Below are 25942 nucleotides of genomic sequence, written 5' to 3' on the forward strand. Positions count from 1 at the left end.
GAAGCCGCCCAACAGTGCTGCAGTGTGGCCACATCTAACACCACTTGCAGCGCTGGTTGCTGTAAGTGTGGCCACTCTGCAGCGCTGGCCCTATACAGCTGTACTAATACAGCTGTAACAACCAGCGCTGCAAAATGGTAGATGTAGACATACCCTGAGCTAGGCTTTTAAAAATTATTTCATTTTATTTCTGGAACTCCAGTGAAGCCAACATGCACAGGGACTGGGGAGGCCAGGATATAGCACCAATTCCTGTTTCAACTTTCTAAGCAGGGACCAGAGGAGGAGAGTCGTGGAAATCTATTGGAGTCAAACAGGGCCACAGAAACGGAATCACCGATGGAGCTCTTTGCAGGATGAAGCTGAGCTTGTGCTGCTGGGTCCCTGGAGAGTGAAGCCCTGCTTGGATCTGTGTGAAAGTTGTGTAGGCCTAAGGCTGTCACTGCATATAACAGGGAGTCTCCAGCACTGAGTTACTCTGAAGCTGCAACACAGTTAGAGCCAAAAGAGAAGGCAGCTTTTAAAGAGGGGGTAGTTACATAAATAGAGCGCGTAGTTACTGAAGAGATCTACAGTCGAGAGTGGGTGCCCTATCCCTCATGCCTGACTGCGCTACCACTGGTGAGTGATGTAGCCTCCTCATCTTGGCCTTCATCCTGCACTCAATTAAATTCAATGGGATAACTCAGGATTCTCAGTAGAGTTAATGAGAGTCAGAAGTGCATTGAAAGAATAATAATCCACTATCCTTCCAGTCTTAATGTTGTTTAGCATTTCATCACTAAAGCATATACTTTTTTCCAACAGACTGTTATTCTAGTCCAAAACAGAACCTTTTAACATGAGTGGAAGCAAGGTGTGAAGAACTACTAGAATACAAACGGACCTTATCTGAACTGTATTTAATAGGAACCAGAAGCAATGAACTAAGGATATTCAACTGAAATAGTTCAGCTGGAGATAGCTAAACTTTTTGCTGTGCACATTTAAATATAGAGGGCTGACTTGGAGATTAGGTATTTATCAGCTGCATGATGGAATGAGAAATGGCTGCAACACATTTCAGAGTAAGTTTGATATTTTATTCACTATAAATCCATAGAGCCAAATTCTGATCTCATTTGCACCCAAGTGAATCTGGAGTTATGGTATTAACTTCAGTGGGGTTTTGTGGATTTATACCAGTGGAGCTGACAGCGGATTTGGCCCATGGAATATAGAATTGTTTTAAAAATTGTCCAGTTAATATTCTTAGTTTCATGATAGGAAAAACAAACAAACCAACCCAGATCTTTTAAGCAAATGCAAAGACAATATCTGTACTTCTAAAGAAATAAAAGCACTGGTTAGGATACTCAGCATGGGAGATAAAATACAGCTGAGTTACCATCATAGCACACCCTCCGCCATATATCTGACAGAATTCTTTTAAACAAAGCTTAGATTTTGTCCCTGTGCTTCAATACTCTACTGAACAACTCCCACATTTTCCCTAGTGGGACTCAAGGTTTTTGTAGATGCAGAAGGTGCTGAATTTTCACCTAAGATGTCTGATTATTTCCCCTTCCTCCCCCCGAAAAGTGCTTCCATCTTTTTCAATTAGTTGCATTTTTTCCACCAGAACCCAATTGTATTTGCAGCTGAGAAGGCTTCACTTTAGCCTTTCAGTAACAGATAAAGCAGCAGCACTGATCTTGCCACACCACCATCTTACCTTTTTCTTAATGCTGCTAACCACTGTGGTATAAGTGTTTAATTTACTCAGATCAATTTCTGTCAAAGGCAGACTGGAAGCCTCTTCTGTCTTGTCTTTGCAATGCTTTTTTTTCTGCTGATCAATCTGACTTCATTGGTGTTTATCTTGTGACCTGTTGTTACAGCATGCTTGACTAATTGATCCCTTTCATCTGTGCAGATGAGGGTGACCAGATGTTCCGATTTTATAGGGACAAACCCGATATTTGGGGCTTCTTATATAGGCTTCTATTACCCTCCACCCCCGTCCCAATTTTTCTCACTTGCTATCTGGGCACCCTAGTGCAGGTAACTCATAATAGGCAATCTGGCATCTTTGCTTAGATTTATGCTTGATTTATGCTCATTTTAATAATGAGGCTGTCGGGTAGTTATATGACCCTCTCTTTAAGAACCTCAACTGTCCACTTTAAAAGAGCTTGTTTTCTTGATTTCTGATACATAGAAGATAGATGTTGGACTTAGTATTTGTTTTTTGGGTCTCTGTTCCTTGTAAATGCATAGACATATCGAAGGGAAACTCCAGGTAACTATGTATTTTTTTGTGAATGTACATTCTTCTTGGCTCTAGTCTATTCAGAGTAGGAAAGATTGCAAAAATAACCATGTCAAAGACCAGTAAATCTTTTTACTGAGATTACTTTTTTTTTTTTAATGAATGCAGAATTTAAAGAGGCAAATTTATGCACTCTGGCTTGTCAGTTTTTGGCGGCAATGCAATTCATTTATTCCCTGTTAGTGTCCTACAGCACATGGTGGCATCAGCGTCCACATCCCTATCCTTTTTTAATTTCCCTCAATGTCGAGACGTAAAACACAGAGCTGAAGGTGTTATCCTGTAAGAGCAGTGGGCAATTCCTAGCACAACAATTTCTATCATTATGACCAAAACCACCAATACAACTCTATTCCAAAAGTAAAAACCCCATGTCCTTTCTGTTTGGTGTTTCTATGGCAACCTGGAGGTTTGCTGGCTTTCGCTTTCAGAACTTTGGTAAATTTGCAATTAGACTAAGTGTGTTAATTTAGACAAATACATTTTCTAAGGGCTCTAAGTTGTCCTCTGCATTTAAAAACCTGTACATGGAGGAACAAGGGCAATTTGCCACCAGCACAGAAAATAGTAGCACAGAGTGCTAGGATGCTTGCAGGGCCAGCTCTAGGTTTTTTGCCGCCCCAAGCAAAAAAAAAATTTGGCTGCCCCCCCCCACACTTTTTTTTTGTTTGTTTTTACACGTTTGCACTTTGCAATTTTTTTGTTTTGTTTTTGTTTTTTGACTGTTTAAAATTTAAAAAATGAAAACAGACAATTTGTAGTTAGTGAAATAAAACAATTTCCTACTAGTGTACTCATTTAATTTTAAGCATTGAGAAATGTTTGAGAAACGCTTGTCTTGGTCTAATCAACTGTGAATAATTTACATTCTGAGTCCAACTTTTCAGTTTAAGTGAATCTGACTTTTCTCAAAGCTGTATGTGTGTTTGAAAGAATAATTTTCCCCATTTTCTAAATATATTCTCCTATTCAGCACTTTCTTTACCAAAGTGACAGAATCTGCCAACTCTATTGCTGTTCCAGTGCCACATTTCCATGCTATGCTAAGCCAGACCTTCTGTAGGGAGTATTTCTTGTTAGTATGGCACAGGAAAAAAGGTAAAGCACACACAAAATCTGCGGAGGTTCCTTTGCTCTGGCAGGAGAGGGAAAAAATAACTGTCAAATCTGGTTCACAACTGAGATCAGACTGATTGATTGTAATAACAAAGCCAAATAAAGTTTAAAATGGATTTAAGGTTAACAGTGTGGCCTTGTAAAAGATCATTTGAGCTTTTTGACTATAGTCTCTGGCTTTTGTCCTTTTGGCCACAACCTGAAAGTTACTTGCTATCTGTATTTATTTTTTGGAGATCTGATCTCAGAGCATAGCTTTTTGAAGAATATATTGGTACATCCGTAAAAGAATTTGCCAATGCATTTTTAAATAAGACTCCTTTTTCCATTTATATGTAAGTGTGATTTCCCCAAAGGATGGAGTATTTATTTGTTTTATTTTACCAAAGTTAAATATATATTGTCCTCTTTCAGTTAAGATCCTATTCATGTGCTGGAGCAGCTTATATGAAGGAAATATGCATATAAAGCATTTAAAGAACACAGTAAAAGCATTTAACCATTGTACTGCTGTTATAGTACTTGTTATAGCACTATTGAGAAATATATTTTGGTTTCTGAGCATTTATTAGAAATTTAAACATTCTTAATGCTCATCTCGTTAAATATTTGTCCTGGGAATGATGTTTTCACATAAGAAGCGGAGCATAGAAAGTGTGTGCTTAGAGTCTGATCAGAGGCTCACTAAAGACAATGGAAAGAGGACTGTCGACTTCAGTGGGTTCGGGATCAGCCTCTTATAGTCCAACCTTGTTAACTAAATTAAAATTCGATAAGCCTGGTGGTGAAATAGGCTCTGGGGAGCTTTCAGTCCATTCTGAGGCTCTCCCTCCCTCTCACTGCCCACTGGAGTGCTCCTGGTGGGACTGTCTTAAGGGTCCTCTAGGGAGCTGCCCACTGCCTGCTGATCGCGAGCTGCACCCAGCGTTGGCACTAAAGAGTGCTTGTCTTGCAAACAAACTGCAATAGGGCAAAGTTTTGGGCAGGGTTGCGAGGGCCGGGGGGGGGGGGCAGCGCACTTTGCTAAACTCCTGGGAATCCCCATACAGCAATTTGTAAAGCGAGGTTAAAGCAGATGATGAGGAGTCTGACAGTGTGTGTGTGTTTCTCACAGGCTGGCATCTCTGGCGTGGAGGACAGCTCTGCACCGCCAAGTCTAGCAAGTAGCTAAGTGGAGGAGGCGGCGGTAGAGGCTGTGCGCAAGGTTGCTCAGCAGGGACAATTATTGCTCCAGCTGTTTGGACAATGACACAAAATCCTAAGAGGGGAAAGGGTGGCGGATTTGGCAGCCCAGGAGCGGCAGCTACGTTGCCTGCCCGGAGCTGGGCTCATGCGAGCTGAGCTGGTGGGCTTGGAGTGACTGGGAATCCCGCCCCCCTCCCTCCTGTGGGAGGCTGGTCCTTGGCAGAGACGTCAGGAACCTGCCCGGGGGCGGGCTTGGCTCGAACGCTGGGTCCTCAGAGCCACTGGAGAGGGGAACCCTTGGATCCGCTTCTCAGCTGGGCTCCCTGTTCCAAAGGCCAGGGGCTGCTCCAGCGAGGGGACACGCCTTCCCCTGCATGTGCCCAGATGGAGCTGGCACTGCTGCCTTGGTCTAGCCGCCGCCTGCTCCCCCAGTGCACAAGCCTGTGCCCGGGTGCAGCTGCCTGACAGGAGCTGCCCATGGACATGGGCTTGTGCCAGGACTGTGCTCGTGCAGCTGCCCAGTGTTAGCCCATGAACTGAGCCGCTGCCTGGAACTAACCAGCCTCCTGTGCGTCCCATGTGCTCGCCCAGGTGCCACTGCCACTGCTGGCTGGGACTAGCTGCCTCCTCCCACGGTGGATGGTGCCGGGGAGCGGGCGGAGCGCGCAGACAGGGAGGGGGGCTGCCAAGGCCGCGGGAGCCAGAGTGCCTGTGCCCTCTGCCCTCACCAGCTTTACTTCCAGATGGTGATCATGGCAGGGACTGTGATGCTGGCTTATTACTTCGAGTTCAGGGACACCTTCACCACTAACATGCAGGGCTTCTTCTGCTACAGGGCTCCTACCGCCCCTGGAATAGTGCTGCCCGAAGCATGTGCTTGTTTGCTGGTGCCTAGGGCCAGTCTTGGATGCTTGTCCTGGGCAATATCTTGCAGACTTTATTCTGGCAAAGCTCCTATAAAAATCAGTGAGAAGGTTGCCTAAGTATTGCTGGATTTGGCATCCCGAACACAGAGATGTGTGGATAATAGGATATAAATGAAGTTCAGAGGGTATGGCAGTAAAGAACAACTCGTTTTTGGAAAAGACAGGCACATTCTGGGCAAAAAACTCTTTTAGCAATTCATGTCACGTTGCTGGTAGCTTGACAATGACGAACTCTCCAGACAAAACCCAACCTCATCAACAAGTGCAGCTAAACAGTGTTTCAGAGTGAAGGCAAACTAGTACAGGTACAGGGGAGACTTTCTCCAAGACAGTGAGATACTGGACTGTTATCAGCAATTCTCTCATACCAGCCTATAATAATAAGACAACATTAGTGCCATTGTACGAGTAGGGTAAGGACTGTGTTTTGTATGACTGCTGGGCAGTTAAACGCAGCAGGTAGAACAACTTTTGCCACACATGGCAGCAAAATACAGCTGTGTTTTTATGTGCTTCCAACCCTGGCAGGGGATAACAAAAACTTGGGTGTGGGCTCTGAGGCTACTGACATATGTTACACAAGTCACTACCTGCATGCACCAGATGCATAGCTTTGTCTTGGATGATAATGGTCCTGGACATAAGTGTGGCTAGGTATCAATATGGTGACCTCTCAGGCATGAGTCACACATAGTTCACCTTGCTATAATAATGTCACCACCATTATTATTATAACTATCCTTCGTTAGAAGTTGTCATGGGCATTATCTTGCTCTTTGGGTAGTTCATGCTTCATCTGTCAATTTAGCATGGGTTTGATGACACGTACAATGGATGTAGATGACTTTCGTCTGGGAATTTAAGCCTGTCTGGGAGCTTAAATTCATAACTCTGCTAGACAAAAATCATGGCCTGAACAGAGACACTGGCTTTATGGCTTATTATAGTGGTGCCCAACCTTATTACATAGAAGGGCCACATAAACCTAAGCATAACCTTGTGTGGGCCAAACTTATTCTACATATTTTAGTAAGATTTAAAGTCACCTGTATTGATTTATATGTTAAGTTCAGCTTGATTTGTATGTATTTAGATAGGTTGTTTCTATATACGGTATTATCTATTTAAAAACATATAAAGAAATCAGTGCACAAAACGTATTAGAATGACAGAAAACAGAAACAAAAAGGAAAGAACACAGAATGCTAATGAATTGACTGTTAGGATATTGTGTTGAAGCAGGCAGCAGGCCTTATGAAATGCTCTGATGGGCCATGTACACAGTAGGTTGGGCACCTCTGCCTTATTACAACATTCTGCAACCCATTAATCCCCTCTTTCTATTCCATGACTGTAGAAGTGTTAATAGGCCACCCTACTTTGAATGGCCCCTTAGAATAAGTGCTAACTACTTATGCTAAACAATCCATTCCACCTTGCATTTAGCTGTGATGCTGGGAGTACCTAAAAAGTATAATGCTGTTGATTCAGATAAAAAGTATCAGACATGAAATGAGGCCAATGTTGCCGGCTCTACTCTCCCCACAAGGCCTTTGAGATGCACATTATTCATCATATTTAATCTAATAAAGCAGTGACCAGCATAGGAAGGGAAGGAGTTGATTATAATTGTTTTCATGAGTAACAGAGCACAGTTCACAGTGGTGAGCTGGAGCCGGTTCGCACCGGTTCGCGCGAACCGGTTGTTAAATTTAGAAGTCGGTTTAGAACCGGTTGTTAAAGGGGTGGGCAAACTCTGGCCCGTGGCACCGTCCTGTCCGGCCCGCCTGAAATCCTGGCTGGGGAGGCTCCCCTGGCCCCTCCCCCGTTTTCCCTCCTCTCGTAGAGCCTCAGTGCGCCACGCCGCCGGTGCTAGTGTTCTGGATTGCTCCTGGGCAGCTCTGCAGCTCCTGCTGCTTCGAGCACCATGGTAAGGGGGTGGGGTTGTGAGCTCCAGCGGGAGGCATAGCGTCCTTACATGCTGCCCTGAGCAGCACGGTAAGGGGGACGGGGCTGGGAGGAGGGGTTGGATAAGGGGCAGGGAGCTGTTGGAGGAGGCGGAGGTTCTCGGGGAACGAGGGGGGCTGGGTAGGCGTGGGCATTCTGGGGGTCTGTCGGGGTGGTGGTGGATGGGGTCGAGGCAGTCAGGGGACAGGAAGCGAGGTGAGTTGGGTAGGGGGTGGGGTCCTGGGGGACACTTAGGGTGGGGAGGGTCTCGGGAGGGGGTGGTCAGGGGACAAGGAGCAGGGGCGTTGATGGGTTGCAGGTTCTGAGGGGGCAGTTGGGGGCAGGACATGGGTGGAGGTCGGATTGGGGGGGCAGGCTGTTTTTGGAGGCACATGGGGCTTGTATTCACTGGGCGGTGCTCCGAGTCTGCGGCGGCACTTCCACGGTGGGTCCTTCACTCGCTCCGGGTCTTCGGCGGCACTTCCGCGGTGGGTCCTTCACTCGCTCCGGGTCTTCGGCGGCACTTCCGCGGTGGGTCCTTCCCTCGCTCCGGGTCTTCGGCGGCACTTCCACGGTGGGTCCTTCACTCGCTCCGGGTCTTCGGCGGCACTTCCGCGGTGGGTCCTTCACTCGCACTGAAGGACCGGACACCGACGTGCCACCGAAGACCCGGAGGGAGTGAAGGATCCCTCACTGCCGAAGTGCTGCCGAAGACCCGGAGCGAGTGAAGGACCTCTTACTGCCGAAATGCTGCCGAAGACCCGGTAGGGAATCGGTTATTAGGATTTTGGCAGCTCATCACTGTCAGTTCATAAAAGAGCATCTAATAATAGCAGCTGAACAATGAAGTGCCACATGCAGAGAAACTAGAAATTCTGGTAATTCTTTGACCGATCTTGTGAACAAATAGGGACCGGTGAGAAATAACCTCTCACGGTTCATTTGACTTGAACACATATATTCCAGCTATACACTCCTTCCACCCTTTTCTCTCTTTTATAAGTCAGGTAGGTGAAGACAATCCTTAGTTTCAAAATGAGAAGAAAAAAAAAGAAAAAGTATATGGTGAATTTATACCAAGGGATGTATTCCGCTTCCCCATGGAAGAACTGTAGTTGTGGCTGGCATCTTTGGTTCCTACTTGGCTTCAAGGCAGAATCCCCATATAACAAATAATGACAATGGCTTCTTTTGCCTTCAGCAGAATTGATTACTTGGCTAGAGTCTGCACGGGATCTGATGGGATAAGAGCAATTACCACAGGCTGCAATCTTACCAGACCCTCTACACTGAATGAGGAGACAGTTGTCTAGGCTCAGCACTTTTTTGCTTTAAGCAAAAATCTAACTTTTCAATAAGAAGAACAAAGGGAAAAAAACATACTAATTTGGCTCAGAATAACGAGGAGGTGTTTAAAGTGAGGGAGAGAACATTGCAGAAGGAACAAAGGTTGATGTATACATTAATGTGTTTCTTTAGCAGAGTTCAAAGAAGTTGCTTTGTATCATGTGATAGTGGGGGGTAGCATTGAGAATATTCATTCTTTTAACTGAATGGTGTAGCATACAAAAAGCATACATATAAGCCAACTAAATTCCAATCCCAGTAACAGAATTCTTGCTCCACTTGAAAATTAGAGGTTATACAAAATTATTTCCTATCTAGCTTTTTCAATAGTTTTGAAAAATATTTTATTTTAACGAATGTTCTCATAATCTATCTATGAGAAAGAAAATAACTACTTATATCTAATTTTCTGTCTCTTGAAACTGTGTGCCCACTCCTAGGTTATCCAGATAAAGAAAGCATTTGCTGAACAACAAAAGACTTCACTATCTGATAATATGTTCTGTACTTTTGGTTAGCTGAACAAATGTATCTGCAGCTGTGCATATGCACATAGACTGATCACACTGGATACAATATATTTCTACACCCAAGGTTCACTTTCAGAGGGCTGAGCACTCTCACCTCCAAAGTTAATTGGGTTTGTTGGCGATCAATCCTCCTAAAAATAAGGATTATAAATATATGCTATAGAATGTATATTTTATGGGCTTATAAACCCAAAGGGTCTATCTCTTGATAGATCTACAGTATATATTCCTAATTACAGCCCTTTTTATACTGTAATGTTGCATGAGTAGTTTGGTTGAGGCCAAAGGGTCGGGGAGCTGTCCAAAATGATGAAAGAATGACACTCTAATATCTGAACTCTACTGTAAAAGACTGTAAAAGAAAACAATTAAGAAAGTTCCCTACCAGGCTGTAACAATGAACCGATCCACAATTACTATTGTGCGTGACTACGCGTCATCTTAAAAAGAAAGTTATTTGAATATTCACGTATTGGAATGATCTTAGAGGGTGAACATTCCTAGGTGCTTTGTAATTTTGTTTTCTCAATCAGTCTCATTACAAAGCAGCAGAATGCATTGCATACAGTTGGCAGGAGTGCCACAAGAGGGAGTCAGTCATCATAAAACAAGAGGTTGCCTGATTCAAATTGCTACTCTGCATTCTGGAAGGAAGAAGCCGTTTGAACAATTAAGGCTTCTGAGAGGTGACTATCAGTGATAAACAGATAAAGAATGTAATTTTGGAATGACTGTAACAGTCTATCTCAAACAGAGAAGGGTCTGTATAGAACCAAGCCAGAGAGAGGCTCATAACAAGCGCTAGTTATTACATCTCCCATTTAGTGGAGCAAAATGATCATAGCTTCCGCTAAATAGATAATAATGAAGGATCATAAACAATGTAAAGGACACAAGTCCAAGAGGAAGCTGGAGCTTTAATGAGATCCAACTTGCCAGGAGCTTTTTGACGTGTCCCTTGCTCACTGACAGAGCCAGAAAAGCAACAACTTGGACTCTGACAGCTGTAAGAGTGGCTGCTTTTAAAGGAAGTTTTATGTGATGATGACACTGGACTGGGATTTGAGCTTTTATGCAATAACTAGCCCAGCTCATTGCCCGAGACCTAATCATTCTCAACAAACTCTCTCACCACAATGCTTCATACAAATAATAGTTCTCCGCAAATCAGGTAATCTCTAATATCAGCTCCCCGGATAGGAGAGTTTGGTTCCGACTAGTAAATCGTGAAAGTTAGCAGGGTCCATACTGTGTCTTACTATCTTCACTTAATAAATAATATACATTCTGAGGAGAAGAAAGCAAATGCTGGCTGCTGGGATGGATGGATGGAATAATGATTTAAAAATTACACTACAAGAGCAGCCAGCACCCAGCATTCACTGGCAGACGAGTCATTTGACAACAATTCTACATATGCTTCCATCACAAAGCACTTGTCAGTTTAATTATCAAAGAAAAACTGAGCATCCAGCATTTTACCAGTGTATTGTAGAAAGCTATGGATCTTTTCTGCTAGTTAGTAAGGTAAGGTCTTTATATCTGAGAAAAATATTCCTTTAGTTCATGTACATTTTCCCCTGGAAGATAAAAATATGATTTATAAAGAGCCACAAATGCCCATGAACATTTAAATATTTATTATTATTTATTATTATTATTATTATTACAAATCACTAACCATCTGGCATTAGTTAGGCAAGTGGTACACTTGTGCTTCTCTGTTAAGTTGTTCGGTTTTGCTATCTCACTCTTCCAAACGCGTCTGTCCCCATTTGTTGGTTTAATTGCCCTGTGGCATTCTGTCTGACATCTAGCTGGTGCTACAGTTGTCACAGATGCTTAACTTTAAGCACACTAGCAGCCCAATTAGAATCTTCTCCTGTAGAGGGTGCTATGAGCAGGGGAGAGTTTATAGCATCTCTGCTCTACAGGTTACTGCTGCAGTCCTTCCCTCTCTGTGCAAATAGTGGCAGCAGAGGGTTGGGGGAGAGAACCATGGCAGGGAACATCTGGGGAAGGAGACTGGGGAAATAGGTGGTAGGAAGGAAACATACACCCAGTGGGGAGGAAAATGGGAGAATATGGAGTGCCCAAAGCATGAACAGAATGGGCAGTGAGGCAGCTATCCATCAGGGGGTGCAGCAAATGGATTCCTGGACCTGAAAAACCACTTTGTCTGGGTGATACCTATGGAATGCTATTTTAAATGTCACAAACGGCATGGACAGGTTCCTTTGACAACCAGACCTCCATGGCCATATTTACCTCTGTTTATGTAGAGTTTTGACATGCTGCTTTGGCTGGACATTCTTGGCCTAGGTGCTTTGTTGACCAGGCTACTTTAATTCATTCAGCAGCTTGTGGTTACCTTTTTGCCACTTACAATATAAAACACATTCCCTCCCCCCCTAAAACTGACACTGCTACCTGACAAGATAATGTGCCATGCCCAGAGATGTCCTTCTTCCCTAGATACCCTTCAGCATTCACTTCTCTTCATCTAATTCTCCTACATTGTTCTCATGTTCCCTGTCTCTCTGTCCCTGTCACCTGTTGTCTCTTGTCTTTTACTTAAAGTGTTTGCAGGTGTGGCCATGTTGGTTCCAGGATATTAGAAAGACAAGGTGGGTGAAGTGATATCTTTTACTGGATCAAAAAGTTGAGATTACCTAACCCACCTTGCCAAAGGACTCTTTGCTGCTTTTACAGATCCAGACTAACACGGCTACCCCTCTGATACTAACCCACCTTGCCTCTCACTTAGATTGTAAACTGTTTGGGGCAGGGGCCATCTTTTTGCTCTGTGTTTGTACAGCTCCTAGCACAATGGAGTCCTGGTCTATGAGGGGGGCTCTGGGGTATCACTGCAACACAAATATACTACTACTAATACCTAGTCCACTACTGCTGTGTCACCAAGTTGGCTCCATTTCAGTTGCTCTACATTAAGAAACTGTAATCCTATAAATGTCTCAACTGGCCACGGTTGTGCAACTTTCCCCACAGAGTGTGTGTGCTGATGACAGGCAGAGATAGGAGCTTGAAACTCAAGCAGCATTCTTCCAGTCCTCCCTACCCACTTTGCCTCTCTGTTAGGAGCATCTTAAGTCCTTATCTGCTGCCTTTGTTTGTGTAGAATGGGGGTGGAGAAGGTTAAAAATATCTGCCTGATCATTTGATTAGACAAAGCTGTTCATCTAAGGCACATTGGCACAGTTTCGGAGAACACATTGCCAGCTACATGCCGTCTCACTTTGCACCAGAATCAAATCTATCACTGACAACCTGAGCCCTGGTTTCATTGCACCACTGGTGTGAGGGCATGACTGCAAGAAAGCTGGCAGCAAGGATGGTTAGAGAAATAATGGAGCGGGATAGAGAACAACTGATCCGATGTGAAAAAGAAGTCCGGTTTGCAGCTTAGAGAGAAACAGGCCTTTATCAGGAAATGACTCAGAGGGAATGAGCAATTGGTCTTTTCCATACACAGTGATTATTCTCCACATGACACTGTGTGCTAAGATGTTACTTAAGTTGACTAATAGGAATCTCTGACCTGCACAGTGTAAAGGATCAGTACAAAGGGATACTCAGATTGCTCTGGACTGTAAATGAGGCTTTAGGCAAGCATGGGATTTAACCGGATTCAAACTGTTAACCTCATTTGCAGAATGAAAACCAGTCTTCTCTGCTTCTCTGTAGTGACACACAGACAATGCACAGTCGCATGAGGTTATGTTTAAACACATAAACTAGCAGTTCATCCTTTGGACTCCACTTGATATAAACCAGCAGGAGCAGAGTTAAGCAATTTCAAAGCAGAGTGAATGCGATTTTCACACCTATTCATTTTTAATTTATGTCCATTTGAAATCTGAGCACCCTCTATTACTAATTTGTTATGGCAATATTAATTAATGATTTTGCTTCTCAGCAGTTGAATGCTGTTTACACTGAGTGAGATAGATTAGGAGGAGTATAAGATTAGAAAAACAATCTGGAAACTGGTCAGGTGCAGTTGGGGGTCACCTTGATGTTTCTGAAAAGAGCACACTGCGCTACAAAAGCCTACAAGTATCCCACAGTTTCTCGACAGGGAATATACTGGGTTCTACCAGTGCAGACTTGGTGATGCCATATCAGCATTTTTCACTATTAACTCCAATTTTGGAGTAGGAATAACAGTTTTTTAAAGGGAAAAAAAACCCAACAACCAAGCCTCAGGCTCCCATAAAAGTTGATAGTCCAAGGAGTGATCTTCATTTATGGGCCATACGAGTCAAGACCAAGCACAATAGTAAACAAGGGGCAACATTCAGTGATTGAGAGAAAGGAAACAATTATTTTTTCATGAAATGTTTCCATTCTCATCCTACTTTGACTCTGCTGGGTGATTCAGTGGATCCTTTCTGGTTGCTTGGACACCATGACCAACATATTCCATGTAGATTCAGACTATTGGTTGCTTTTATGTCCTACCCTTAGGTGGAGAGGCAGCATATTTAGCTTTGGCCCAGGTTAACCAATAAGGTTTAAGCCATTGCTGAGAATAGAGGCACATTTCAGTCTCTGCAGACACTTAATAGGACAGGCAGCTGCTGAGGCAAGCTAGGTCATGACTGCTCCTGAGGATTTCTGCTGCCCTAATTTCTTTATTCTGGCACTTAATTGTTTTGCCTGAGAATGGGCTGATCAAGAACAGCAGGACTAGACTTCAGTGCTCAGCCTAGGGAATTTGATCCTGACAGAGCACAAATCCCCACAACTCTGGTGGCTTCCAGTACGTGCAGCACCTATTAGGATCAGGCCTTGAGAAAGGAGGATAGTACAGATTGAAGAATGTGGCTCCAGGAGGCCCTAAGGGACACCTTTTACATTGAAGTGCCTTTGCTCATTTGTTCAGTGAGTGGCCAGAGAATGGCACAAACTTCAAAAGATTCTGAGATTCTATTCACTTAAGTGCCTGGAAAGCTCTGATGCTTCTCTCCAAACACTGATAAAATATTGCAAACCACTAGGGCAGTGGTGACCAAACTTCTCCTGTTGCACCCTCCCCTTTTCCAGTAATGGAATCTGTCCGTGCTCCCCCTCAATTATGGCACAGTTGGCTCAGCAGAGGAGCTTGGGCTTAAGGCGCAGTTGGGGGCAGAACTGGGGATGGAGGTTGAGTTGGGGCTAGAGGAAGAGCTGGCCTGGGGGAGGAGAAGGAATGAGGGCAGAGCTGCATCTAGGGCCGGAGCTGGGCTGGGGGGAAGAGCAGAGCAGAACAGTGCTCTCTCCCCACCCCCAGTGGGAGCTGTCCAGAACCTGCTGTGCACCCCCAAAACCTTCCTCAGCACCCCTCTGGGGGGGTGCCCCACAGTTTGGGGACCACTGCACAAGGTGTGGCAGAATTGGGCTAGAAATAGCACAAGTACAGACTCACATGATGTCTGGCACTTCCTGCTTCCAGACAGGCTGCAGACACGAAGGGCTCAAAAATCAAGGTCCCAGAGAACTCAACGGCAGAATTTTGCTTGTAGTGCAAAGACATGCAAAAAGGAATACAGTGGGGCACCATTTATATTTGAATTTCACAAAATATATGACTTCTTTGGTGACCGCTGTAGCTGATTCTCATTATATCTGATCTGGTTTGCCCATCCCAAGGATCAATGAGTCAGTTTTCTGATCTCCATACAAAAAAAGATAAAGCACAGAAAAAGAGTGATTGGTGAGTTAGGGGAATAGCTGGTACTTTGAGTTGACTGACCAAGTGTGAGGATCAGTGCTAACAAGGCCAATTCAGTCAGGGTGGATGTGGCCCATTCCCAACAGTTGACAAGAAGGGATGAATATCAACAGAGGGGAAATTACTTTTTGTAGTGCTAACGAGGCCGATCCACCATGATTGAATTGGCCTCGTTAGCACTGACCCCTGCACTTGGTAAGGCAACTCTCATCTTTTCAGATGCTGTGTATTTATACCTGCCTACTGTATTTTCCACTCCATGCATCTGATGAAGTAGGTTATAGCCCATGAAAGCTTATACCCAAATAAATTTGCTAGTCTCTAAGGTGCCACAGGGACTCCTCATTGTTTTTGTTTCTATTGACTTCAGTGGGATTTGGATCAGGCCCTTAGTGAACAGTATAAGTCACTGCTGGTAGACATGATTAGTGGGATGTTAGAAAAATTCACAATGTACTAATGGTACCTTGAGCTGACATGTTGAATGTTGGCTTAAAAGTGCCAGACTAGTCTATTGGCGGCACAGTATATAACAATCCAAAAGAAAGTTTGACAGAGAGAGCTCACTGACACCTTTTCATTACCATGTTCCCTTCCAGAAGCTTAAGCTGGGGGGGGGGGGTTGGAGTGGGTCTAAGGAAGAAGAAAAGACACAAGAGGAAGATATATAATTCCCGAGCCATGCAAGATGTACAATCCAGGTGGAAAGCAGTGGTGACGTATTTGTCCTAAAAGTGTGTGTTTGGGGGGGGGGTGCATGAGGCCCTGCCCCCTCTGTGGTCCCACCCTGCCTTTCCTTTTCCTCTTGAGGCCCCACCTCCTGGCCAAGCCAGGGGTTGGAGCTGATAAGCAGTAGAAAGCAGAGGTTGGAGCTGGGCTGGAGATCCTAGGCCCCTCCACCTGCCCGGGGCCAGGGGAGGGCTGGAGAGCCGCCCCTGGCCAGTGCTCCTGTCCCCTCCCTGCCCAAACCCTCCACTCAGAGCAAGTGGAGGGTCCATGGCTCCTCATAGCTGCCCACACGGCTCTTACACTGACCTGGCTCTGACTTCCAGCCTGGCCAGGCAGTAGGCCTCAGGGTCCGAAGGGCTACACCCAGGCAATCGGCTCCCCAGGCTGCTCTTACCTGGGCTGGGCTCCAGCTTCTGTCCTGGCCGGGGGTGGGGTCTTGGGGGAAAGAGGAGAGGCAGGGGGCAGGCCTATGGCAAAACGTGCACTTTCAAAAGTGGGAGGGCCATGGCCCCTTGGCCCACACCCGTTCCGGGTTGGAAGATGCTCATGGGGCCAGCTACTTAGGGAATGGTACACCCTGTTGTATTGACAGGTAATGATGCAAGCTGGTGTCATTTCTGAACATGACAAATCAACTTCCTGCCTCCAGTGGAGTTGTTAGTACACAGCAGATATTTGATAGTCCAGCAAAATTCTCTGTGGGTAGCAAAGTCATCTATAACCAGAAGCACAAAGGCATCTGGGATTATTCTTCATATTCTATTGACAAGAAGGAAACATCCTTGAAAAAGTATGGATGGGCCCCAGGGCTGATGCCTCAGAAAAGTAAACATTACTATACATGTGATCAAAGGTGGTTAGCGTAGGACACTGTGTAGGGGAGATTTGCTATGCATGTGAAGAATTGTAATCCTCCCAGTGACTTCAAATGGATGCAGAGTTAGACCAACACTGAGTGATTCTGAAAAACATACCCTCGGAGTCCATGCTGATGCTAGTCTTATCACTGGCTGCACCTGTGTGCAGAAGAGCCCCATGCCACTAGCCTGAGCACTGGAATCTGAGTAGCACTGAAGTATAGACTCTTCCTAATAAGAAGAGTGCTGTGAGGAAGATCCCACAGCAAATGTTTGCCAAACATTTTGAAAAGGACATGAAACACTGTGTAAGCCCAATTATTTATTATGCTTGTGATGGTGGTGTGGTTTTCTGTATTTATATTGCTGAAATAAAGTGATTCTTTCACAAGAGTGCAGTGTGCTGGTATAAATTAGAAGGTATACTGGCATGGAAATCATGGTCTATTTTGGAAAGCCATTCTCATTTACCAATGCTAATGATAACAACTACTACTAATTTTCATCTACGTAGCTCTTGAGAGTCTTAAAAATTTTGCAAAGGAACATCCTCTTTTGATAGATGGGGAAACTGGCATTAAGTGGTAAACCAGCAGCAGATTGGGGAATGAAACTCAGGTCTCCTGATTCCCAATCCTCTGTTTTAACCTCTAGGGTTAAACAACTCCCTGTTTCCCTTTATATGCAGACAGTTTCATGTAGCACAGCATAGCATTCTCCATAGCATTAGTGAATGCAGGCAGCGGACTCTAGCACTGGTACAGTAAAACTATTGGTACAATTCTAAGCAATCACTTGGACCTCTGTAGGGCTTCTCCATGTCCAGAAAACATCAGTTTCTTTGAACCCAGCAAACTCATACAAGTATGAGAATATAGCACCATGATGGTCTTTAGCATGTGACAAACCATCACAGTTTGATTCACAAGACATAGCCCTCTGATCTATATATTGCCATCTATCTCTATATCTCTACTACCTCCAAAAAAGTATGAATCTTTGCAATCCTCTCTGTTAGAAGCTTGACAAACACAGCTGCTATCTATCTCTATATAGCTATATATACACATTATCTATCTATCTATCTATCTGCTTTGCAAGTGGCAGAATTGTCTAAAGATCAGGCTTGAGAAAAGGCACATTCCTCATCACCAGCAACTCTGCAGAATGGTATTCCTCTCCAGAAAGTGTAACTTTATAGAAAAGAAACAAGATATCCCATTAGCTTTTACTTATGGTTTCCTTTCTTAGAAGAATGTTGCATCATTACAAAAAGTACCTTCGTTACATGTATCAATACAATAATTATCTCTGGTAAGATAAAATGTTGACATTCCCTCTATTTTCTCCATGTTTGTCCATCCTTTCTATGGAAAAGCCTGTAAATTTCTCCTAATGATTTTCAGGTAAGCACATAGGCCTTTGTGTGTGGCGTAAGGCTGTTCCTGCGAAGAAAGGGGTTTGCTGTAATATGGTATTTCGATAACTAGGAAGAATGGTATGTACGATCACTCATGAACTACAGCGAGAACATTAACAATCACATTAATCTTAAGAATTCCTTCCATTTAGTAGCAGCTACCTGAGAACTCTCACCTGTGGCAAATGGTTACATTTACTCCTGCTGGGAATGTGACCGGGCAGCCGAATGTTAAAGAGGGCCTGCAGCGCAGCTTGTGCTGCTTGGCCTTTTGCCAGCTTCTTGCTACGTCCTGAGCCTTCAAATGTTCTCCCATCCACTCTCACTGCCATCACAAAACTCTTGATATGCTGCTTCTCCACAGTCTCTGAAAGGCAGATGTACCTCAGTCCCGATCGCAGCTCATTTAGCAACACCACTGGGTTCTTTTCGCTCTCAGCTGTGGATGCCATCTTGTGCTTGTTTTGCTTAGTGTGGCCCATTAAATCCAATGTGTGGCAGAGTAACCTCCCATGCCGATAAGCAGTAGAAAGCAATTCATTATTAACTGGGTTATAGACCGAAAAGTCCTCGCTGTGTGCAGACGGTTCAAACTCCTTGAACAGAGTATCTGGAAAGTCTGCCTGGTCAGATGTAAAGTCAGTGGATGGGTTAAAACAGTTCCCCATGGCAAAGTGAGCTTGACATGCATTTGGGAACTGAACAAAAGATTTCAGCGCTAGTTCTGCAGCTCGCATTTTGGCCTTCTTTTTCGTGGGTCCTGTACCTTCAAATGTAAGCCCATTTACTTCTACAGCAACAGCAAAGACTGGAGCATGCACTGGGCCTGTCTGGGAAACCATTTTGTATTGTAAACCTGGTTTAAGTTCATGTAGCTGGACCAGGGCATTCTTTGGTGTCACTGACCATGAGACTTTCTTCCAGATGAGTTGGAGTTTGCAGAAATGGCCATTGTTGCCTTCCTCTAATGGTCTTTTCCTTTTAATGCTAGGTGTGCCCACTCTTGACCTGTCATTAGAGGATATCGGATGATCCTCCAGGTTGCCAACATTTCGGTTTTCCTTTACTTCTGCGCTGCTGGTACCTGTCAGTAAACAAACAGAAAACCCACATTACTGTTGCCATCAAGGAATCCAATGTCAAGCTAGAGCTGGCACAATAGCATGAAAAGAGATTCACAGATGTTTTCATTAATAAACATGGCCCATTCACTAGGCTGATATTTGTATGATCACATTAATAGTTCTTCATGAGTATTTGGATGGTGACTGGTTTATCTATTACAATATTGATGAATTCCTAGAATGTCATGAGTGATTATTGGTCCAATAACTCCTTCCTCACGTGTATTAGTCATAGCCACCTTTAAAAAAGTTTCTCTTATCCAATGAGGTAGCATAAATTCTGCCATGTTACTTAGATAAACACTCAAAATGGATAATTAATAGTACACGTGAATAGCTTGTAAAAAACCCCTGTGCTGAAATCTGTTCAAATTAGCCACATAGGCCAATGCTTACAAACAGCAAACATGCTGCTACAGATCAGAATTGATTCACAAATGATTCACAAACAGAAAAATGGGAAAATTCACTGAATAATTTATTTTCAGTGAAGAAATTGATCAGCTCTAGCCACAACAGAGACCTTTGTATTACTTACATCACAAACCCAGCCGAAGAGATGATCAAACATCCTTTTCCAGTACTTGAGGCTATCATTTGTTCTAGTCTATTCTCCAGGGCTAAGATCCTTGTTTGAATAAGTGAGATTTTTGCTGTCAAGTTCAATAGCAGGTACTCTTTGCTACTGCAACAGCAATAACTAATAATGCAAAAATATTAGATCAGTGCAAATCAGGCTTGGAGAAACCAGAGCTGCACGTTGGCAGTAATTACTGATGTAAAGGATGAGCTATGTCAAAGAAAAGCAATAGGAAGGAGCATCTACAATGAAGCAATGTTGGTGGTGGGGCAATGGCGAAGACAGAGGGAGCATTTTCTAACTGCAGAGCCAACAAACCATATTCAGCTCTCAGTTGCGCTCATGCTCTGCCGCTGTAACTGAGAACCAAGTTTGACCCAATCAAGTTTAAGCATCCTTGGGGCTTGGTCGGTAGCAAACTGAAAAAACAAGCAACAATGAAAAACATATGCTCTGTCACGAAGCGATTCACTGTACTGCTGCCATCTCTGACTAGTACATTTAAATTTATTCCCTTCTTCTTCCCCTAGGAGTCAAAATGTAGTGGGCCATATTCCCTGGTCCAGTCGAAGTTTGCTCACTGTGGGACCAGACTGAGGGGCTGTCCAGCTGCCAGTCTGATCCCTGACACAAAACAGAGCATCTCTATGCCTGGCTGTCCGTATTTCATCAGCTGTGGCTCATGGGAAATCTGCATAAGGACCAGGCTCAGTTACAGTCCTTGTGTTCAGGGGAGTGCAGAGACCGCTCCCTCCTGATTCCGCTAGTGTTACACAAGGAGGCCTTTCCAAAGTTTCACCGTACGCTAGATGCACGACAACCCCAAAGGAGTGTGGCCGTGATGCTGCCTCCACTAAACTCTGGACGACAGAGCTGTAAGGCCAGAGCTGTAACAAGGAATTTCTGCGCTCAAAGCAAGGGCCGGCTCCTGGCTCTTTGGTAGCAATTTGGCAGCAGGTCCCTGAGTCCCTGTCAGAGGGAAGGACCTGCTGCTGAATTGCTGCCACCGTTTCATTCATTCTTCGGTGGCAATTCGGCGGTGGGTCCTTTTCTCCGAGAGGGACCAAGGGACCCGCCGCCGAATTGCCACTGAAGAAGCGGCAGTGGTAGAGCTGCCACCGAAGATTCACCAATCGTGGTAGAGCTGCACCCCTCCACTTTGCACGCCCGAGGAAGTGCCTCACTCGCCTTGCCCTTGTTACGGCACTGTGTGAGGCTGTGCAGGGGCGTGGGAAGCTAGCTGTTTGCTAAGGGGAGGAGGAACTTCTGCTGGAGCATTGCAACTTTGCACCGCCCCCAGCTCTGGCTGTGCCTTACAGACACATATGAACCCTCAGAGTCTGCTTCGTATTCAAAACGGCAGTGGATCAAATCCTGGTGTTTTGATTAAACACTGAACAACTTCTTCCATCAAAACAATAAGGTCCCAATCCTGCAGGTTGTTCTGTGAGGGTGGATGGCTGTGTGGAGCCCCACTGGGTATTCCTACAGCTGAGTTACACACCCACGACTGTCGTGTGTCAGCTGATTCAAGCTTGCAGGGCTCAGGCTCATTGCGCTGTTTATAGGCATTTGGGCTCAGGCTGGAGCCTGGGCTCTGGGACCTTTCCCCTTTGTGGGGTCCCTGAGCCCATCTGTCTACACCACAATTAACCCTTAGCCCAAGCCCTGTGAGCCTGAGTCAGCCGACACGGGTCAGCCATGGGTTTTTAATTGCAGTATAGACATACCCACTGAGGCCAATGGGACTTACTGTGCGTGCAGGGGTCTCTATTTGCACAACATCCCTATGTGCACAACAACCATGACTGCAACTCAGCAAAGCACTTCAGCACATGCTAAATTTCAAGCCTATGTTTAAGTCTCATCACGGTGCTTAAGTGCATTGCTTAGTAGGGATGGGCATGGGCTGCTAAATCAGGGCCTTAGTGATTAGCTCCTTTTTTACTTTCTAAAGTGAAAAAAAAGAGTCATATTAGAAAAAGAAAAATCTTGCCATATAAAATTCACCCATATAAAATATGATAGCTACAAAAACAGCCTCACTGGAAACAAGCCACTGAAAAGGTCATGTTAATAAGAGATGATCTGAGATAACTCGATCTCTTCTCCTAGAGTTCAAACTCATTTATGGAAGCTCTGAATTGGGGAGGGGGAACAAGTCAGTCTTAACTGTGTCTTATTTTCCTGGACCACTGAAATAGCTAACCATTTCCCACCATGGCTGGTTTTCCATAGATAGCACCACCTTCCTAAGGCTGAGCTATCCTTCTTTGAAGATTCCTTCTTATTTAAAAGCTGTGAAACATTTTGTCTCAGATATGCTTTTCTAAGAGAAGTAGGGTTGGTTCTGTATTTAACACCTCTTCTCTCTCTTTTCCTAATAGGGTTTTTACAGACCCAATTACTGTACATAATGATATTGAATCCAGGAGGCATGAAAAGAAAGATAGCTTTTGTTTCACACTATATACAGGTTTGAAAGGAATTTGTATTGATTATGCACCACTGAATAGGAAAATTCAGAGGGTTATTTGTATTTATAATTCATATTGTCTTTTCCCATTTGTTTGTTTCTTTTATTTTATAATCCTTGCTCCATGGGTTTGTGAACAGACACAGTTTGTCCTTCACCTTCACAAACGCAATGAACCAAAAATAAACATTCTCTGCTTGCTCTAAAAGTTTTGTCTCTGGCACTATCTATCCTGGGTTGTGGGTTGGTTGTGGAGTAGTGGGTTATGATTTTTTTTTCACCAGTGCAACTAGAAAATTCAGTGATGTCAGTGCAAACCCTCAGTGTAGTTGTGTGACAGCAGTGTGAGATGGCGCTGGCCCCAAAAATTATTGGAGTGATTGACATTAGCACAGCCCACAGACCTTGTTTAGCACTGGTGCAGTATGTCTACCTTATGGACTAACACTGAGGTAGCTGGTGATGCAAATTACCTTAGGCCAGACAAAACTTAAATCACATAGAGGGCCTGATCCTGAAATTCCTGTTAATAGCTAAATTCCCCATTGCTTTCAAAGAGAGCAGAATCAGGCCAGTTGTCATTCATGTCATATAAATTAGTGGCCATCTAAATTCAATCAGAAAGTTCCTTTATTTCTTACAAAGGAGTAAAGCTTCTAAGAAAGACCATATGCCTGATGGACTTGCATGACATCCAACAATAGATGGATAAAGCTAAATTACTTTATACTTTCAGGTACCTTTGAAATAGGAGATCTTTGAAATGCGGCTTTCATGAGACCTCTGTGCAGCAGACACAAGATTACATCTCTAATGGTGGCACATGTACTTCTCTCGTGAAAATCAGACAAAGCAGGCAAATGACACCAAACTACATTAGATAAATACTGTAAGCAGCCATAATAGAACAATCACAAGCAATTTTGGAAACGAAGAGCACTAAAAGGAAAGGGGCAAGTCAGAGGTTGCACATGGGGAAAAATGCAAAATGGTGGATCATTTTCATCCGTGTTATCTCTCAGAATGACTTGGCTCTTGAGTCTCCAAAATACATTATCTATATTTGATAAAAAAAATTATAATCAAATATAGTGCTCCTAAGTTGAAAGGTTTGCAGCATAATGGAATTATCGGTTTTTGGAAAAGGAGAAACAAAAAAATAGAGATTTATAGTAATAATTTTTACTTTATTCTGAAAGATAAAAAGAAAATCTGAGTTTGCCTTGTAAGATCCCCTCAGATAACTTTACTCATCGTTCTTTTTCAGACTGCACAAGCAAGCGAAGGCCTTTATCCTTTACACTGCAATCTTATTTTTGCTTCAACAATTGAATGGGAGAAAAGAGAGCACTTATCAAATGTATTTATTTGTGCATATTTCTCTCACTTTTCTGTATCTCGTTTAATTTCTTTCTCCTTTCTGGTCATTATGCACAGTAGAGTTAACCTGGGGAGTCTGCATCATCAAGAGCTTTTCGGAACTACAATGCATCACTAATAATGACACTGCCTATGTCTCTGGGTCATAAGGGCTCTGAAGAACTAGCCATCCGATACTCCACGCTACATTTGAAGAGATAATATTGTTCCTGTTGAAGGTTATTCTGCTGCCAAACTTTTTTTTGGGGGGAGGTGGGTGGGTGGGGGAAATGTGGCAGCTTCACTATGGAAAACCTCTTTTAAAAACAAATCACAATAAGTAAACATCTGAGATAATTGCAAGATATTTATTATATCAAGAGCTAAGGAATAAGGAACGATTGCCTAGGTACAAGAGGGCCACAAGTCAATATTATCTTTAGAAATGTTTAGGAATCCTAAGATTGCTACTGTTGCATTTTGAACAGTGAAGGTTAGGTTTATTTTTAATTTTCTGCTGTCTGCATTTTAATATCTGCCTCCCTTTTGACCTCCTCACATAGATCATGTTATTTGCTGTCCATCTCCATTGTATTGACCACAGAGGTTAAAGGGATTCACCTCCATCATTTCTGACATACTTGAAAATGAGGCATTTCACAGCAAAACAATAAGGATGATCTGGAGGTCAAACCCCTGTGTTCCAGTCAACTAGTATATCAACAGCACTATAGGGCAATCTCCCCAGCCAACCAAACAACCTTTTCATAAACTACCAAATCTCAAAAAAAAAAAAAGGAAAAAAAAAAAAAAGAAACAGGAATTATTTTGCTGGAGATTTACAGAAATCAATTATATTCAGATCCATATTCTTGAAGTTGGTATAATAAACTTGTAGCTAACTGTAGAAATCAAAAATACACACACTTTTAATTACCAGTTAGATGTATATATGAGGAACTATGCTTCAGAGGGAAAAAATACATATTCTCTTTGTTGATGATGAAAACCTTCCTGTTAACGTGTAAGGTGTAGGTGGTTTAAAAGCATATTATAATTCACCCCAAATGATATTATAACAATATGCGGTAGAATGGCTGCACCTACAGTTTTAAAAAATCCTTTTAAAAGGTCCCCTATTGTTTCCCAGATAACTATACCAGTTTTCTGCTTAAAATTAAAGCTGAGAATTATGAAGGAACTTGTGAAAAGTGAAAGTTGTCTCCTTTAGCATCTCCATACTGAAAATTTTCCTACCACTGAGTCATCTATTGTTTGTAATAACTACAACGTGCCTAAGCACTAGTATAGTTCTTACCAATTAGGTAATTTATTTACATAAGTTTTGGCCCTGATCCAGCGCAGCATTTAGGCTCTGACCCAGGAAAGCATCCCTGTTCAGAATAGCACATCAGCACATGCATAAAGTTAAATGTGTATTTAAGTGCTGTTCTGAATAGAGCTTGGCATAGGTCCATGCTTACGTGCTTTCATGAATCAGGGCCTAAATACATACTCATGAGAAAGGCTATTGAAGTCAATGGCTAAAATATTCAAAAATGACCAGTGATTCTGGTTCCTCCATGCTGGGCTGCTTGAGATGCTTTAAAGGGGCCTGATTTTCAAAGGGTGGTGCTCAGCATTTTCTGGAGATCAGATTCCTTTAAGATGTCTCAAACTGGGCATCCAAAAAATGGAGAGACCCCAAATCACTAGACACTTTTGAGAATCTTGGCCAATATGCTCATAGTTAAATATGTGCTTCAGTGTCCTTCGGGACTCTAGTGCCAGCACAATCACCAAAAATATATGTGTATCATGGTCTGATAGGGCCTGATCCAACAGGAAATGTATCCATTGCTGCTTGCACAGAGAAGGTCTGTGCATCTCTATGACAAAAACCAAAAAGCTAGCTCCCTGATCCAGGGCAATGGTATTATGTTGGCATAGCCATTTTCCCAGAGGCAGGATCACACTGTGTGGAGCCTGGATACCGTAGATGACATTGGCATCTGGCTTATGGGAATGATGTTGTAGGATGGACTTTTGCCATAAGGTTTCAGATTAATTTTCCTTTGGGACTGACATTCAGTCCAGCAGAGATGGCATTTTAAAGGAGCCAGTGGCCTGAAGATGTTTTTCTATCAGGTTATTTCACCCCTTGAACCAAAGTATGAGTATCTATACACAGACTTGTACCAGTTTAAAGACATCTTTAGTTAAACTGGTGCAAGTTTGTGTGTAAACAAGGCCCAAATGGATGTGGAATATTCTTTTTGGATCTGTTGCAATTCCTGTTGA

General features: G+C 43.5%; 1 protein-coding gene across 3 annotated transcripts in view; it reads right to left on the reverse strand.

Annotated features, from left to right (window-relative positions):
* Positions 1-25942, reverse strand: part of ADARB2 (adenosine deaminase RNA specific B2 (inactive)) — a 442068-nt gene that overhangs the window by 130383 nt on the left and 285743 nt on the right. For all 3 annotated transcript variants that reach the window (XR_007772813.1, XM_050942241.1, XM_050942240.1), the window contains one exon: positions 18279-19186. Coding sequence is in view for 2 of the 3 variants with exons in the window: in XM_050942241.1 (XP_050798198.1) it covers positions 18279-19186 (908 nt within the window). In the remaining variant the exon portion in view is untranslated. The remainder of the gene's footprint in view (positions 1-18278; positions 19187-25942) is intronic.

Source organism: Gopherus flavomarginatus, chromosome 2 (genome assembly GCF_025201925.1).
Source record: "Gopherus flavomarginatus isolate rGopFla2 chromosome 2, rGopFla2.mat.asm, whole genome shotgun sequence".
Taxonomy (NCBI): domain Eukaryota; kingdom Metazoa; phylum Chordata; order Testudines; family Testudinidae; genus Gopherus; species Gopherus flavomarginatus.